We start from the raw sequence: 18,253 nt of genomic DNA on the forward strand, positions 1-18,253 counted from the left end.
CCGAGGCGGGCGGATCACGAAGTCAGGAGATCGAGACCACGGTGAAACCCCGTCTCTACTAAAAATACAAAAAATTAGCCGGGCATGGTGGCGGGCACCTGTAGTCCCAGCTACTTGGAGAGGCTGAGGCAGGAGAATGGCGTGAACCCGGGAGGCGGAGCTTGCAGTGAGTCGAGATCGCGCCACTGCACTCCAGCCTGGGTGACAGAGCGAGACTCCGTCTCAAAAAATAAAAAAAATAAAAAAAATAAAAAAATAAAAAAAATAAAAAAATAAAAAAGCAAAGCTTTTATTCTTTAAATGCATCCTACCCCTACTGACTCACCCTTCTTACCTGATAAAGCAGGTTCTCTTTGTGTCATATGGTGCCAGTCAGTATGACTCTTTCTTCCTCTTAATTCATTCAACAGACTGGCAAAGGGACTGGCCCTGTGTTTATGCGATTAATGAAGTTAACCTTAAAGTCTGGATCCCCCTAGAAAATTTTTGAAAAAAATCTCTTTAATTTTCACTAACTTGCACAGTGGTTGATTTAGGTTGTTGGCTTCATATGGTCCCTCAAAACTCCAATTTGTAAAAAGAATTAGAGAAAACACTACCATAAAACTAAACTTTATTTTTATTCTTTTAAGGTTTATGAACTAAACACTGAACTAGCACCATTATATAGTTGGTATAAACCTTATTACTTTGTGTGTCCACATCATGGGAAGTTAAAACTCCTGCTGTACATAGTGATATAGGTAAATAGGTTACAAAGGAGTTGACTGAAAACCAACCTATTAAAATGACAGATTTCACAACAAGGTGAATATATTCTTAATATTACTGAACTATAAACTTAAAAATAGTTACCATGGTAAGTTTTATGTTATGCGTTTTTTTACATTAAAAGAAAGACAATGGCCTGGTGTGGTGGCTCACACCTGTAATCCCAGCACTTTGGGAAGCCGAGGTGGGTGGATCACCTGAGGTCGGGAGTTTGAGACCAGCCTGACGAACATGGAGAAACCCCATCTCTACTAAAAATACAAAATTAGCTGGGTGTGGTGGCGCATGCCTGTAATCCCAGCTATTTGGGAGGCTGACACAGGAGAATCGCTTGAACCCAGGAGGCGGAGATTTCGATGAGTTGAGGTGGTGCCACTGAACTCCAGCCTAGGCAACAAGAGTGAAACTCCATCTTAAAAAAAAAAAGAAATATTGACTAGGCCAGGCATGGTGGCTCATGTCTGTAACCTTAGCACTTTGAGATGCCAAGGCGGCCAGATCACTTTAGGTCAGGAGTTGGAGACCAGCCTGGCCAACATGGTGAACCCCCGTCTCTACTGAAAATATAAAAATTAGCTGAGTGGTGGGCACCTGTAGTCCCAGCTACTCAGGAGGCTGAGAGGCTGGAGAATCACTTGAACCTGGGAGGCGGAGGTTGCAGTGTGCCGAGATCACCACTGCACTTCAGCCTGGGCAACAGAGCGAGACTATCTCAAAAAAAAAAAAAAAAAAGTTGGGGGGGTGCGGCAGGGAGGGGCGGTCGTGGTGGCTCACGCCTGTAATCCCAGCATTTTGGGAGGCTGAGGCGGGCAGATCACTAGGTCAGGAGATCAAGACCATCCTGGCTAACACGGTGAAACCCCGTCTCTACTAAAAAAAAAAAAAAAATACAGGCCGGGCGCGGTGGCTCACGCTTGTAATCCCAGCACTTTGGGAGGCCGAGGCGGGCGGATCACGAGGTCAGGAGATGGAGACCATGGTGAAACCCTGTCTCTACTAAAAATACAAAAAATTAGCCGGGCGTGGTGGCAGGCGCCTGTAGTCCCAGCTACTTGGAGAGGCTGAGGCAGGAGAATGGCGTGAACCCGGGAGGCAGAGGTTGCAGTGAGCCGAGATCGTGCCACTGCACTCCAGCCTAGGGGACAGAGCGAGACTCCGTCTCAAAAAAAAAAAAAAAAAAAAAATACAAAAATTAACCAGGCATGGTGGCATATGCCTGTAGTACCAGCTACTTGGGAGGCTGAGGCAGGAGAATCACTTGAGCCTGGGAGATGGGGGTTGCAGTGAGCGAAGATCGTGCCACTGCACTCCAGCCTGTGTGACAGAGCCAGACTGCATCTCAAAAAAAAAAAAAAAAAGACATTGACTAAAATAATAAGGCAGCTTAAAATGCATATTTATAGTCATAATTTTTTTTTTACCACTTTTCAGTATTATTTCTTTTGTATCTAAGTAACATTGATAAAGTTTTCTTCATCCCCCTCTCACCCTGAAGCTCTTCTACTATATTAGGAAACAAACAGCAGCAAAAAAAATTAAAAGTAATGGCCATTTTTGTTGGCTAAAACTGGAAAAGAATTAATACTTAAGGCCAGGCATGGTGGCTCACGCCTGTAATCCCAGCACTTTTGAGAGGCCAAGACAGGTGGATCATCTGAGGTCAGGAGCTCGAGACCAGTCTGACCAACATGGTGAAACCCCATCTCTACTAAAAATACAAAAATTAGCTGGACGTGGTGGTGCATGCCTGTAATTCCAACTACTTGGGAGGCTGAGACAGAAGGATCGCTTGAACCCAGGAGGCAGAGGTTGCAGTGAGCCAACATTGCACCATTGCACTCCAGCCTGGACAACAAGAGTGAAATGCCATCTCAAAAAAAAAAAAAAAAGAAAGAAAATAAATAATACTTAAAATAGCATTTTAATGATAGAATGTATAATATCACAGTTATTATTGTATTACCTACCCAAAGTAGACAAATACATAATTAATGCCATTCTAATAAATTAGTTTCCAGAAGTAAAGCAGGCATCACTGGACAGTCATTTTGAAAACAGGTATAAATAATTACAGTGCTTGTTATTTTGGCCAATCTTTGCTTGTAAATAATGACAAAATTCAAAATGGAAAATATTAGTTTTCAACTAATTGTTCCTAGTTTTGATTAAATTGCTTCCCTTATAGTCTGTGTACCATAATACATCGAATGTAGAGAAGAGGGTAGGGAGTTAGCAACCATGTCTAAAAACCTCCAAAAAGGTGGATAAGTTTCTCTTTGTTTTTTTTTGTTTGTTTGTTTTGAGACGGAATTTTGCTCTAGTTGCCCAGGCTGGAGTGCAATGGCACGATCTTGGCTCACCGCAACCTCTGCCTCCTGGGTTCAAATGATTCTCCTGCCTCAGCCTCCCGAGTAGCTGGGATTACAGGCATGCACCACCACGCCCGGCTAATTCTGTGTTTTTCTTAGAGATGGGATTTCTCCATGTTGGTCAGGCTGGTCTCCAACTCTGGACCTCAGGCGGTCTGCCCACCTCGGCCTCCCAAAGTGCTGGGATTATAGGTGTGAGCCACAACGCCCAGCCAGATGGGTACGTTTCTAACTGTGAAAGAAACCAATACATCATCATCGAAAGAGACAAATGGTATTAAAGAATTAAAAAAACTCATTAGGCTGGGCACGGTGGCTCACGCCTATAATCCCAGCACTTTGGGAGGCCAAGGAGGCAGATCACTTGGGGTCAGGAGTTCGAGAACAGCCTGGCCAACATGGTGAAACCTCATCTCTACTAAAATTACAAAAATTAGCTGGGCGTGGTGGCGGATGCTCACTGTAGCCCCAGCTACTCGGGAGGCTAAGGCAGGAGAATTGCTTGAACCTAGGAGGTGGAGATTGCAGTGAGCCGAGATCACGCCACTGTACTCCAGCCTGGGCAGACTCTGTCTCCAAAACAAAAACAAAAAACCTCATTAATCTCCATCTCTAAATTCCCCCTAAAGGCAACTATAGTTAAGTTTGTGAGGTATGCTTTCAGATGTTTTCTGTTTATATCAAAATACATTTTTTTTTTTTTTTTTTTTTTTTTTTTTTTTTTTTGAGATGGAGTCTGGCTCTGTCGCCCAGGCTGGAGTGCAGTGGCGCGATCTCGGCTCACTGCAAGCTCCGCCTCCTGGGTTCACGCCATTCTCCTGCCTCAGCCTCCCTAGTAGCTGGGACTATAGGCGCCCGCCACCGCGCCCAGCTAATTTTTTGTAATTTTAGTAGAGACGGGGTTTCACCGTGTTAGCCAGGATGGTCTCGATCTCCTGACCTCGTGATCCGCCCGCCTCGGCCTCCCAAAGTGCTGGGATTACAGGCGTGAGCCACCGCGCCCGGCCTCAAAATACATTTTTATATAAATGAAATAACATTATTTTTTTTGCAATTTATTTTATTTATTTATTTATTTATTTTTTGAGACAGAGTCTCGCTTTGTTGCCCAGGCTGGAGTGCAGTGGCACAATCTCGGCTCACTGCAAGCTCCGCCTCCCGGGTTCACGCCATTCTCCTGCCTCAGCCTCTCCGAGTAGCTGGGACTACAGGTGCCCACCACCACGCCCGGCTAATTTTTTTTTTTTTTTTTTTGAGAATTTTTTGTATTTTTAGTAGAGACGGGGTTTCACTGTGGTCTCGATCTCCTGACCTCGTGATCCGCCCACCTCGGTCTCCCAAAGTGCTGGGATTACAAGCGTGAGCCACCGCGCCTGGCCTGTAATTTATTTTTTAACCTATTGTAGAGGAGATAGAACATATTAGCTAGCCCCTTGTGCTAGAAGTTTAGGCTATTTTCAACTTGCCAGTGAAAATAATACAGCATTGCACATCTTTGTTTTAGTGTATCTTTGCATTTCTGTGAAATAGTTTTGCAGTACAAATGCTTAAAAGTGGAACTGTTGTTGCCTCAAAGGAAACACAAATTGAAAATTTTGTTACATTTGTAAAAATGTGTTAAAATTTCTAAATTGCCCCTCAAAAGGTACTAATTTATACACGTATGGGTAGTATATTAGAGTTAGAAAATAAAGAATGTTGGTAATTTTTGTGTATTTAGGATATTCCTCTTACAGTAGTTTTCAACATGAGCTGGTCCATTTTTATTTTTTTTTCTTTCCTTTTTTTTTTCTTTCTTGAGAGAGACTTGCTCTGTCGCCCAGGCTGGAGTGCAATGGCGGGATCTCAGCTCACTGCAACCTCCGTCTCCTGGGCTCAAGCAATTTTCCTGCCTCAGCCTTCTGAGTAGCTGGAATTACAGGTGTATGCCACCACATCTGGTTAATTTTTGTATTTTCAGTAGAGATGGGGGTTTCACCATGTTGGCCAGGCTGGTCTCAAACTCCTGACTTCATGTGATCTGCCTGCCTCGGCCTCCCAAAGTGCTGGGATCAGAGAAGTGAGCCACCGCGCCCAGCCTGTTTTCTTTCTTGTATCCCATTTGGAAGTCATCTAGCTGGATAATGGTTTCTGGATAATTGCTCTGGGAACTGAGACTCATAACTTTATGCTCGTTAGCACTACGAGCTAAAAAAATGAGCTAACTGGCCGGGCGCAGTGGCTCACGCTTGTAATCCCAGCACTTTGGGAGGCCGAGGCGGGCGGATCACGAGGTCAGGAGATCGAGACCACGGTGAAACCCTGTCTCTACTAAAAATACAAAAAATTAGCCGGGGGTGGTGGCGGGCGCCTGTAGTCCCAGCTACTTGGAGAGGCTGAGGCAGGAGAAAGGCGTGAACCCGGGAGGCGGAGCTTGCAGTGAGCCGAGATTGCGCCACTGCACTCCAGACTGGGTGACAGAGCGAGACCCAGTCTCAAAAAAAAAAAAAAAAAATTGAGCTAACTAACTACTGTTATTTGTCTGTGTAAAGGTATGTATTTTAAAATGAAGACACATTACACGCATGCATTTTTCTTTTAGGTCTTAGATTTCCTGCATCAATTTTCTCATGACCTTTTTTTTTTGAGACGGAGTCTGTCTCCCAGGCTGGAGTACAGTGGCACGATCTCGGCTCACTGCAAGGTCTGCCTCCTGGGTGCATGCCATTCTCCTGCCTCAGCCTCCCGAGTAGCTGGGACTACAGGCGCCCGCCTCCACGCCTGGCTAATTTTTTGTGTTTTTAGTAGAGACGGGGTTTCACCATGTTAGCCAGGATGCTCTTGATCTCCTGACCTCGTGATCTGCCTGCCTTGGCCTCCCAAAGTGCTGGGATTACAGGCATGAGCCACTGCGCCCAGCCCGATGACCATATTTTTTATGCCAAATTTTAATCCATTCTGGAGGTTTCAAAGCAAGATAGTGAAATTTATCAGTCCACATGAACTTGAGCCTGTACCAACACATGGTTGCTAGTTCATACCTAATAGTATAATATGGCCCTTTTCTCTGAAGAAAATGCCTTTTCCAAATCTCCCTTACTAGAATAAATGTTATCATAGTAATACCACTTCATACCTGCATAGAGTTTTAGAGTTTACAAAGCTCGTTCACAAATATTATTCCATTTGGTTTTTACAACAACCCAGTGTGGTGACTGGGCAGGACTATTATCTCCACTTAATAGATGCAACAAGGTTGAACATGCATGAAGTAGAACTGGGACTAGTAGGGCAGTAAACTTCCCACAAGATATGTTGTCTCTTCCATATATATGAGGACAGCATATTCCTTTCATAGAAATTTTATTCCATGATTGTAATAGTTGCTTTCTTAAATTCCCTTTAGAACAAAGTAAAATATAAGTTAAAAAAGGAAAGAAATCCCTACAAAAAAAAGAGAATGTTTTTTCCTTTTGGGTAATTTTACCACTACATTTCCAAAGTAAGTCATTCTTTTATCTTTTAGGTAAACTGTACCAAAACATTTATTCTGTAACATTAAAAAAAAATATGTGAGGATGGACATGGTGGCTCACACCTATTATCCCAGCATTCTGGGAGGCCAAGCTGAGAGGATTGCTTGAGGCCAGGAGTTGGGGACATACTGAGACTGGGCAACATACTGAGACTCCATTTCTACAAAAAACAAAAAAATTAGCTGTGCACAGTGGCATACATTTGTAGTCCTGGCTATTTGGGAAGCTGAGAGGCAGGAGGATCTTTTGAGCCCAGCAGTTGGAGGCTGGAGGCTGTAGTGAGCTATGATTGCATCATTGCAATCTAGCCTGGGTAAGAGTGAGACCCTGTCTCAAAAAAAAAAAAAGTGAACATCTAAGACGAGGACAATATAAAACCTCAATTCTGCAAGCAGATCACATTAAATGCTAGTCACACAATATATCAGTAAGTTTCATCACATTTTTTTTCCTACAACTAACCATAATATCACAGGACTAATAATCTGTGATATACCACAGTTAAAACGTAATTCTTCTTGATTTCTTACTTATAAAGATCATAATTGCTGGTCAGCAATTGATCCATAGATAAGATGATTTTGGAAAGAAATGATAAGTTTTGCCATTTTGAAAAGAAAAGGTTTTTTTTTGAGATGGAGTCTCGCTCTCTTGAGCAGGCTGGAGTGCAGTGGCACTATCTCAGCTCACTGCAACCTCCGCCTCCTGGGTTCAAGCGATTCTTCTGCCTCAGCCTCCCAAGTAGTTGAGATTACAGGCGCATGCTACCACGCCCGGTTAATTTATTGTACTTTTTAGTAGAGACAGGGTTTTACCATGTTGGCCAGGCTGGTCTCAAACTCCTGACCTCAGGGGATCTGCCTGCCTTGGCCTCCCAAAGTGCTGAGATTACAGGTGTGAACCACCATGCCTGGCCAAAAATGATTGTTAAAGAAAAAGATTGTTTTCCTTTTTTGTTTCATAATATCATTAGTCCCATTGATTTCAGTTTTCTGTCTTAACATTATGACTGTAATTTCTTTTTTTTTTTTGAGTCAGGGTCTCGCTCTCGCCCAGGCTGGAGTGCAGTGGTGCGATCTCGGCTCACTGCAAGCTCCGCCTCCCAGGTTCACGCCATTCTCCTGCCTCAGCCTCCCGAGTAGCTGGGACTACAGGCACCCGCTACCATGCCCGGCTAATTTTTTTGTATTTTTAGTAGAGACGGGGTTTCACCATGTTAGCCAGGATGGTCTGGATCTCCTGACCTTGTGATCCGCCCGCCTCGGCCTCCCAAAGTGCTGGGATTACAGGCGTGAGCCACCGTGCCTGGCCTATGACTGTAATTTTTTGTGTATCATTAGGTTTCAAGAAAAAGGATCTGGCTTGGCGCGGTGGCTCACGCCTGTAATCCCAGCACTTTTGGAGGCCGAGATGGGCAGATCATCCGAGGTCGGGAGTTCGAGATCAGCCTAACCAACATGGAGAAACCTCGTCTCTACAAACATACAAAATTGCTGGGCGTGGTGGCGCATGCCTGTAATCCCAGCGACTCAGGAGGCTGAGGCAGGAGAATCGCTTAACCCCGGGAGGCAGAGGTTGTGGTGAGCTGAGATTGTGCCATTGCACTCCAGCCTCGGCAACAAGAGCGAAACTCTGTCAGAAAAGAAAAGAAAGAGAAAGAAAGAGAAAGAAAGAAAGAAAAAGGATCTGGGCATTCTCAGTACCTTTTCTGATCTTTATCTTCAGGAAAGCCATCTCTATATAGTTGAGCAAATAAATACTGGGCTGAGTATCTGATGAACTGCACTCTGCATAGGTTGCATACTGAGAATGAACTTGGGCAGTTTATCTTTTCTGGGCTTTGGTTTCCTCATCTCTAAAATGAGAGGGCGTGTTAGTTCTAGACCATCATCCCAAGGGTTCATTTTAGCTTTAGCGTGCATCACTGTAAAACCTGTTAACAAATATTTGTTGAGATAAGGAATTCTGGTGTATAGCCAACATTGTGGGAATATTTGTGGATACCTAAATAGTGGTTTATCCTCTGGGGAAAGCAGTTCCAACAGCTACTAAATACTAACAAGGCCTATGGCTAAAATCAGGTGGCACCTTGTGATGTAATTCAAACCACTAGGACATGTGGCATGCAAGACTACATCAGGCCACTTGAGGTATTTATTAGGTAATAATTTTTTTTTTTTTTGAGACGGAGTCTCACTCTGTCGCCCAGGCTGGAGTGTACTGGCGCAATCTCGGCTCACTGCAACTTTCGCCTCCAGGGTTCAAGCGATTCTCCTGCCTCAGCCTCCCGAGTAGCTGGGATTACAGGCGCCTGCCACCATGCCTGGCTAATTTTTGTATTTTTAGTAGAGACGGGGGTTTCACTATGTTGGCTACGCTGGTCTCGAACTCCTGAGCTCAGGCAATCTACCCGCCTCGGCCTCCCAAAGTGCTGGGATTACAGGCGTGAGCCACCGCGCCCGGCCTAGGTAACGATTTTTGCGCGCTAAATGGTTGCTTAGTAACCTGAAGAGTGAAAGCAGAGTACCTAAATATCATACTGTATACGTTAAAAACAGGGAGAAAGGAAAAAAGATGTTAAAGTTTACAGCAAAATGAGAAACAAATGAGGAAAACAAGTGAAAACTTCTCCCGCAACTGAAACTCAACCTCTACTTTAACCTAGGTAAAATGGTAAAATTGCCCACAGGGCTCAGGTGTTTGGATGCACTGTCCAGGCCAAGAGGAAAGATTTTCAGCCAGTCTCCAAAACATCTCAGGAACGGGTATGGAAAACAGGCGTAAAGTGTCTGTATTGATCAAATCAACCCCAGAGAAACTTTCCTGGGGCCAGAGAGCATCTCAACCGCGAAGGTCCGTTTGCGGCCTCCTTCTCCACTTCAGGCCTGCAAAGCGGCTGACGGCATTCGCAGTGGCTAGGCAACGGCCCGCGCATACTTCTCGGCGTTAGCCCCGCCTCTTGAGGCGCTTCCGCCGCCGGGCTCCTGGACACGCCTCCTTTAGTTGGCTAACGTCACGCTGGGAGTGGGCGGGGAAAATATGTCAGACTGTGCGGTCACTTCCGGCCCGGGAGCGCGCGGGTTGATTCGTCCTTCCTCAGCCGCGGGTGCTCGTAGCTCGGAAATGGCGGGTAAGTTCCCGGGAAAAGTTTACCAAGGGGAGGAGGCGGCCAGATCGGGGATAGAACACCGAGACGGTGGTGACAATGCCCGCCTAGAACTTTCGGGCTGTAGCCTGGGTTCCAGAAGGCCTGCTTGGGACCGGAAGCGCGGAACTCTCAGCCAAGCAGCTCCTTGTTGGCGGCGGTCCGCGCCCCCGCCCCCAACTGCTTGGGGTTCTGCGCCTTCTGCCAGCAACCCGGCCCCTACCGAGGGCCGAAGACGCCGGGGGAAAGCGTCACGATTTGGGCTTGTAAAATGCCACATGCCTTGGGGCCTGTTTCTCTTCCCATTCCTTTTGTCCACTGCTGCTTGCTTCAGCTCTTTTACATCTGGTCCTGTTCCCGCCAGCTGATTTTAATGCTCAGATCCTCCTCCTCTTCCAGGTCTCCGTCTACCTTCCACTACAGTCAACTTCTGAGCTAGCGCATTGCTGCTTTGCCCTGCTCTAGCGCTCCCACTTGGATCTCGACTGACTTCGTAATCGTCTCCTTAATCTCTCACACTTTGGTATTCCGAGGATCGTATTTAGATGCCCTTTGAGAATGACTTTGTTCCTGAACTCCTCCCTTCTCTTTTAGGGTTGGACTACTATAATACAGTTCTCTTGTGTACATTCTAGAGACCCTTCAAGTTACAACATTTAATAATGTATAATTGCTATTACTTTGTACGTCTATTAAGGCTGTTTTGGTGTGATTATTTTTTTCGATTACTTATCTTTTGAAGTTATGGACAGTTTCTTTTTCCTGAGACAGGGTCTCTCTGTCGCCCAGGCTGGAGTGCAGCGATCATAGTTCCCGGCAGCCTCCAACTCCTCCTACGCTCAAGCGATCCTCTTGCCTCAGCCTCCCGAGTAGCTAGGACTACAGGCATGCGCCACAACATTCGGCTAAAAAAAAACAATTTTTTTTTAACCTTTTAGAGACAGGGTATCGCTGTATTGCCTCAGGCTGGTCTGGAACTCTTGGCCTCAAGCCATCCTCTCGCCTCAGCTTCCCAAAGTGTTGGAATGGCAGGATTGAGCCCCTTTGCTGGCCTCTGTTGCTTTTATCATCCCTTTACAGGGCATTCCTCGTAGTCTCGCTACATTAACCATTCCATTTTCATGAATATGTGGGATAGACAAGCTGTTGTGTGAGCTCTACAGATGTTTAAAGAAGGACTTTTCTACCAGATGGAGATTATAGGATCTTGAAGTACCACAGAAGAGGGAGGACATACTCTAAGAATTACATCTAAATTCGAATTTTGGGCCCATCATTTAGTAGTTGGATGCCCTTCAACTCAACCTCTTTCTAAGCCTGAACTTTTGCATATAAAATGGGGTTGATATAACATCTGCTTATAGAATTGTGTGGATTAACCTAATATATGATTTCACAGGTTTGTTGCTTACATTCCTCGAAGTAAATTCTGTAATCTCAGTTCTGTAGATTAGGGTCAGAGGGGTTAAGTAATGTGCTCTAGTTCCCTGAGCTTACTAGCTCAGTAAGCGTGTGAAATAGTCAGAATCCAGGAATTCTGACTCCAAACTATTAATCTATACTGCTTCAAGTCTTTCCCATTTTCTGTGTGTGTGTTTTAACAAACCCTTTTTGAAGTTCGTAGGACATCATTGTACCCCTTTTTATTTTTTGCTTATGGCTTTTTTCTGCCTGAATTTGTACTGATTTTTTTTTTTTTTTTTTTTTGGAGACGGAGTCTCTGTCGCCCAGGCTGGAGTGCAGTGGCGCAATCTCGGCTCACTGCAAGCTCCGCCTCCCGGGTTCACGCCATTCTCCTGCCTCAGCCTCTCCGAGGAGCTGGGACTACAGGCGCTCGCCACCACGCCCGGCTAATTTTTTGTATTTTTAGTAGAGACGGGGTTTCACCGTGGTCTCGATCTCCTGACCTCGTGATCCGCCCGCCTCGGCCTCCCAAAGTGCTGGGATTACAAGCGTGAGCCACCGCGCCCGGCCCTGATTTTTTTTTTTTTGGAGACTGAGTCTCTCTCTATCACCAGGCTGGAGTGCAGTGGCGCAATCTTGGCAACCTTTGCCTTCTGGATTCAGGCAATTCTGCCTTAGCCTCCGGAGTAGCTAGGACTACAGTCACTCACCACCACGTCCAGCTAATTTTTGTATTTTTAGTGGAGATGGGGTTTCACCATGTTGGCCAGGATGATCTCCGTCTCGAACTCGTGATCCCCCTGCCTTGGCCTCCCAAAGTGCTGAAATTACAGGCGTGAGCCACCGCGCCTGGCCCATTTTTACTAATCATATGTTCATTTTGTCAGGTGATTTGTTATCTTGAAAGTTTCTCTTGATAGTGATATCTTCCAATGTTATTTATTATATATATTATTGAGTAGCCACTATGTAGTAAAACTATTGTGCCAGTAGCTCACAGTTTATGACTTTAGGCACACATGATTTTTAAATATTTAATACAGTGGAAAGATGTTTTCTTTGTGCCCCTGTTCCTCTTCCTTCTTTCTTACCCAGGGTAACCATGGTTACCAGATATTTGTGTATTCTTCTTGAGACATTCCATGCGTTATCATTTCCTTATCTGAAGCACTCTGGTAGACTTTTTCCAATACTTAAAATGAAATTCTGTCATAATTATCAGAGGACATTCTCATTTTGCTTTTTACATCTTGCAATGAAAAAGACGACAAGTATAAATCCTAGCAGGTAATTTATATTAGTAAATGTTCAGAAATGTTAGTAATCTATCATGTTAATTTTCAGGTTTATTCATTTATATTAAGTATGCCTAGTTTATAAGCCTGTATCTCAAAAGTGATTTCTTTTTCTGTTTTGTAATGAGGCATTCTTTTTTTTTTTTTTTTTTTTTTTTTTTGAGACGGAGTCTTGCTCTCTCGCCCAGGCTAGAGGGCAGTGGCGCGATCTCGGCTCACTGCACCGTCTGCCTCCCGGGTTCAAGAGATTCTCCTGCCTCAGCCTCCCAAGTAGCTGGGATTACAGGCGCCTGCGACCGTGCCCGGCTAATTTTTGTATTTTTAGTAGAGACGGGTTTCACCATCTTGGCCAGGCCGACCTCGAACTCCTGACCTCGTGATCCACCCACCTCGGCCTCCCAAAGTGCTGGGATTACAGGCGTGAGCCACTGTGCCCAGCTGGCATTCTTACTTAATACATTTATTTAAGAGTATGTGGAGAATGACTTGTGCTTTTATGATCTATCAGCATGTTTTAAATCATACCCCTATTCCACTTCTAATAACCCTATTGTAGGTTTGACAATTTAAGTCACTTCCAACTAAACCTTTTAAAAACCTTTTCTCTTAGGATTTGGTGCTATGGAGAAATTTTTGGTAGAATATAAGAGTGCAGTGGAGAAGAAACTGGCAGAGTACAAATGTAACACCAACACAGCAATTGAACTAAAATTAGGTATGTATGCCATTTCTAAGTGATGTTATGTATATACTGTGTATATATACTCTTTCATTTTAAATTTGAAGTAAAATCTTATGTAAGAGCAGTTATTTATGCACATGTATGGTTTTCTGCATTTATTGAACATATTCAGATTTTATTCAGTCTTGATTTATGTCACGGAAGGTGTAGATGTTTGAAAGGTGGGGCAAATTTTATATAAAAAGGAAATTTTATATAAAAAGGAAAGACGGTGGAGCAAAAAGTAATAAGTATATATAGTTTCAGCCTCTTAAAAATATTTTTTACTTTTTTGCCTATAAGAATAATAAACAACAGCAAATATTGGTGAGGATGTGGAAAAAAACACTTGTATATTGCTGGTGGGGATGTAAAGTGGTATAACTATTTTGGAAAACAGTTTGGCAATTTTCTTTTCTGTCTTTTTAATTTTCTTTCCTTCCTTCTCCTTTACTTTCCTCCCCTCCCCCCCTTTTTTTTCTTTCTCTTTCTTTTTTTTTTTTTTTTTTAAGACGGAGTCTCGCTCTGTCACCCAGGCTGGAGTGCAGTGGCGCGATCTCGGCTCACTGCAAGCTCCGCCTCCCGGGTTCACGCCATTCTCCTGCCTCAGCCTCTCTGAGTAGCTGGGACTACAGGCGCCCGCCACCACACCTGGCTAATTTTTTTTTTTTTTTTGAGACGGAGTCTTGCTCTGTCGCCCAGGCTGGAGTGCAGTGGCGTGATCTCGGCTCACTGCAAGCTCCGCCTCCTGGGTTCACGCCATTCTCCTGCCTCAGCCTCTCCGAGTAGCTGGGACTACAGGCGCCCGCCACCACGCCCGGCTAATTTTTGTATTTTTAGTAGATACGGGGTTTCACCGTGGTCTCGATCTCCTGACCTCGTGATCCGCCCACCTCGGCCTCCCAAAGTGCTGGGATTACAAGCGTGAGCCACCGCGCCCGGCCTTCTCTTTCTTTTTTAAAGAGACAAGGAAGGCCTCACTCTATCACCCAGGCTGTAGTGCCATGGCATGGTCATAGCTCACTGCTGCCTCCAACCCCTGGGCTCAGGCAGTCCTTCTGCCTCAGCCTGCCAAGTAGCTAGGAGACCACAGGTGTGCACCACCCAAGCCTGGCTAATTTTTATAAAAAAATTTATTTATTTATTTATTTTGAGATGGAGTCTCGCTCTGTCGCCCAGGCTGGAGTGCAGTGGCGTGATCTCAGCTCACTGCAAGCTCCGCCTCCCAGGTTCACGCCATTCTCCTGCCTCAGCCTCCAGAGTAGCTGGGACTACAGGCGCCCACCACCACACCCGGCTAATTTTTTCTATTTTTTTAGTAGAGACGGGAGTTTCACTGTGTTAGCCAGGATGGTCTCGATCTCCTGACCTCGTGATCTGCCCGCCTCGGCCTCCCAAAGTGCTGGGATTAACAGGCGTGAGCCACCGCACCCGGCCAAAAAATTTTTTTTTTTTGAGATGGAGTTTCTCTCTTTTTGCCCAGGCTGGAGTGCAATGGCATGATCCCGGCTCACTGCAACCTCCGCCTCCTGGGTTCTAGTGATTCTCCTGCCTCAGCCTCCCGCATAACTGGGATTACAGTCATGCGCCACCACGCCTGGCTAATTTTTTGTATTTTTAGTAGAGACAGGGTTTCTCCATGTTGGTCAGGCTGGTCTCGAATTCCCAACCTCTGGTGATCTGCCCACCTTGGCCTCCCAAAGTGCTGGGATTACAGGCATGAGCCACCACGCCCGGCTTATAAAAATTTTTTCATAGAGATGGACCCTACGTGTCTGTGTGTCCAGGCTCATCTTGAACTCTTGTCTTCAAGCAGTCCCCTGGCTTGGCTTCCCAAAGTGTTGGGATTATAACTGTGAGCCACAGCGCCCCTCGTGGTTTGACAGTTTCTTAAGAAGTTAAACGTAAATGAATTATATGACCCAGGAGTTATACTGCCAGGTATCTGTCTGCTCAAGAGAAATGAAAATGTATGTTCATGCAAAAACTTGTACATGAATGTTCATAGCTGCGTTATTCACAATAGCCAAAAAAATGTAAGAAACCCAGATAAATATCAGCTGGAAATGGATAAAGTATAGTGTAGCTATACCACGGAATACTATTTGACAATAAGAAGGAATGAAATTCTGATACCTATTGTAGCGAACCTTAAAAAGATTGTGCTAAGTGAAAGAAACTAAACAAAAACACCATATATTGTGTAATTCCATTTGTATGAAATGTTCAGAAAAGACACATCCATAGAGACAGAAAGTAGTGGTTGCACAGTGGAGCACAGAGTAACTACAAATGGGCCTGACGTTTCTTTTGGGAATTATGGAAATGTTTGAAAGTTAGATTGTGGCACAGCTCTGAATTTGCTAAAATTTTACACTTAGAACAAGTAAAAAATAATATATGCTCATGATTCCTGGTTGCATTACTTTCCATGCCTGAGTTTCCTCATTGTTAATAGTACTTCACAGTGGTTACAAAGATTAAATATGGAGTTAAATATCAGTAAAGTGTTTAAACTCCTTGACATACAGAAAATACTTGGTAAGGGCTGAGTGGAGTGACTGGATGTGGTTGCTGAGATCTGTGTATTTTTTTACATGTCCCCTCATTTTTCGATTACTTCATTCTTTGATACTTTGATTACCTTGGAACATCCTGTTATCTGTTATCTCTGCCCCAGCCTTGGAATCAGCCATTTCTCCAAGGATCCCTGGTTTCTTTTAGTAGGAAATGTTATTTTATTTTATTTTAGGGACAGAGTCTCACTCAGTCGCCCAGGTAGAGTGCAGTGGTGCCATCTTGGTTCACTGCAACCTCTGCCTCCCAGATTCAAGTAATTTTTGTGCCTCAGCCTCCCTAGAAGCTGGGATTACAGGCATGTGCCACCAGGCCCGGGTAATTTTTTTGTGTTTTTAGTAGAGATGGGGTTTCGCCATGTTGGTCAGGCTGTCTCAAACTGACCAAGTGATCCACCTGCTTCAGTCTCCCAAAGTGCTGGAATTACAGGCATGAGCCACTGCACCCAGCCAGGAAATGGTTTTTTATTTTGAGATGGAGTCTCACTGTCACCCAGGCTGGAGTGCAATGACGTGGTCTTGGCTCACTGAAACCTCTGCCTCCTGGGTTTAAGTGATTCTCGTGCCTCAGCCTCCCAAGTAGCTGGGATTACAGGTGTCTGCCACCACACCCAGCTGATTTTTGTATTTTTAGTAGAGACAGGGTTTCATCATGTTGGCCAGACTGGTCTGGAACTCTTGACCTCAGGTGATCTGAGGCCTCCCAAAGTGCTGGGATTACAGGCATGAGCCACCACCCCTAGCCACAGGAAATGGTATTTTAAAGCCAAGATTTGGGTGCTAAAGCCAAGATCTAGGTGCTAGGTGAACACATTGCTGTTAGTATTGCTCTAACATTAATGAGAGCAGGCTTAGTAGATAGAACTTTGTTCCTTACTGTTCAGTCCCTGCCACCTGCAAGGTGACTACAGTCTCATTTCTTTGACCAAAATTAGCTTTCCGTGTTCTAGCACTTTATATAAATGGAATTATCCCATATATACTGGCTTTGTGACTGGCTTGTTTCATTAAGCAGAATTTTTATGAGGTATATCATATGTTGTCTGTACCAGTAGTTCATTCCCTTTTTTTTTTTTTTTTTTTTTTTTTTTTTTTGAGACGGAGTCTTGCGCTGTTGCCCGGGCTGGAGTGCAGTGGCGCAATTGCGGCTGAATGCAGTCTCCACCTTCTGGGTTCAAGCGATCTTCTGCCTCAGCCTCTGGAGTAGCTGGGATTACAGGCGCCTGCCACCACGCCTGGCTAATTCTTTTGTATTTTTAGGAGAGATGGGGTTTCACTTTGTCGGCCAGGCGGGTCTCGAACTCCTGACTTCATGATCACCTGCCTCGGCCTTCCAAAGTGCTGGGATTACAGGCATGAGCCACCGTGCCCGGCAGTTCATTCCTTTTTATTGCTGAATACTGTTCTGTTGTTGGATACATCATTATTCGCCAGTTAATAGATATTTGAGTTGTTTCTAGTTTTTGGCTGTTATTGTATGAGTTTTTTTGTGGACATATGATTTTATTTTGGATAAATTCCTAGCTGTGGATTTGCTGGGTCAATAGGGTATTTGTATGTTTAACTTTATGGGATACTTGCCAGACTGACTTCCAAAGTACTTTTATACTCATATCAACATTATATTAGAATTTTGGTTATTCCATATCCTCACCAACATTTTATGTTGTCAGTTTTTAAAGTTTTAGGCATTCTACTGGGTTTTATAGTAGTATTTCTTTGTTAATAGTACTTCATAGTGGTTGTAAAGATTAAATAGGTTTTAATTTTCCTTTCCCTGATAACTAATGCTATTAAGGATTTTTTTTTTAATGTAGTTATTGACTATCTCCTTTTGGACTCACGTATTCACATCTTTTGCCCATTTTTAAATTAGGTTATTCGTCTTTTTGTTATTAGTTGTAGGTGTTACGTATGCTGGATGAGTCCTTTATGCAGATTACATGTTTTGTGCACATTTTTCTCTCAGTTTGTGGCTTGCCTGTTCATATTCTAAACTTTTTTTGTGTAACCAGTAGTTTTTAGTTTTAATCATGTCCAGTTTATTAATTTTAAAAATTTCTATTAGTGTTTTCTGGTTCATGCCTAATATCTTTGTCTACCCCAAGGAGATCATGAAGCTCTCCTAATGTTTTCTTCTGGAAGGTTTTTAGTTTTAGCTTTTTTTTTTTTTTTTTTTTTTTTTTGAGACGGAGTCTTGCTCTGTCACCCAGGCTGGAGTGCAGTGGCGCGATCTCGGCTCACTGCAAGCTCCGACTCCCGGGTTCACGCCATTCTCCTGCCTCAGCCTCTCCGAGTAGCTGGGACTACAGGCGCCCGCCACCACACCCGGCTAATTTTTTTTGTATTTTTAGTAGAGACGGGGTTTCACCGTGGTCTCAATCTCCTGACCTCGTGATCCGCCTGCCTCGGCCTCCCAAAGTGCTGGGATTACAAGCATGAGCCACCGCGCCCGGC

At 44.4% G+C, this 18,253-nt stretch overlaps 2 protein-coding genes across 3 annotated transcripts in view; one reads left to right on the top strand and one right to left on the bottom strand.

The window, feature by feature from the left end:
• SLC25A12 (solute carrier family 25 member 12) overlaps positions 1 to 18,253 on the bottom strand; it is a 238,474-nt gene that overhangs the window by 143,636 nt on the left and 76,585 nt on the right. The window lies entirely within an intron of this gene.
• HAT1 (histone acetyltransferase 1) overlaps positions 9,654 to 18,253 on the top strand; it is a 69,219-nt gene continuing 60,619 nt past the window's right edge. The window contains exons 1-2 of one of the 2 annotated variants that reach the window (XM_055289730.2): positions 9,654 to 9,785; positions 13,110 to 13,214. In XM_055289730.2, coding sequence (XP_055145705.1) covers positions 9,695 to 9,785; positions 13,110 to 13,214 — 196 coding nt within the window. In that variant the 5' untranslated portion in view covers positions 9,654 to 9,694. Of the gene's footprint in view, positions 9,786 to 10,299; positions 10,324 to 13,109; positions 13,215 to 18,253 lie in introns of those variants that run through there. The other variant, XM_055289731.2, reaches the window with a different exon arrangement.

This window comes from Symphalangus syndactylus, chromosome 8 (assembly GCF_028878055.3).
Source record: "Symphalangus syndactylus isolate Jambi chromosome 8, NHGRI_mSymSyn1-v2.1_pri, whole genome shotgun sequence".
Classification (NCBI taxonomy): Eukaryota; Metazoa; Chordata; class Mammalia; order Primates; family Hylobatidae; genus Symphalangus; species Symphalangus syndactylus.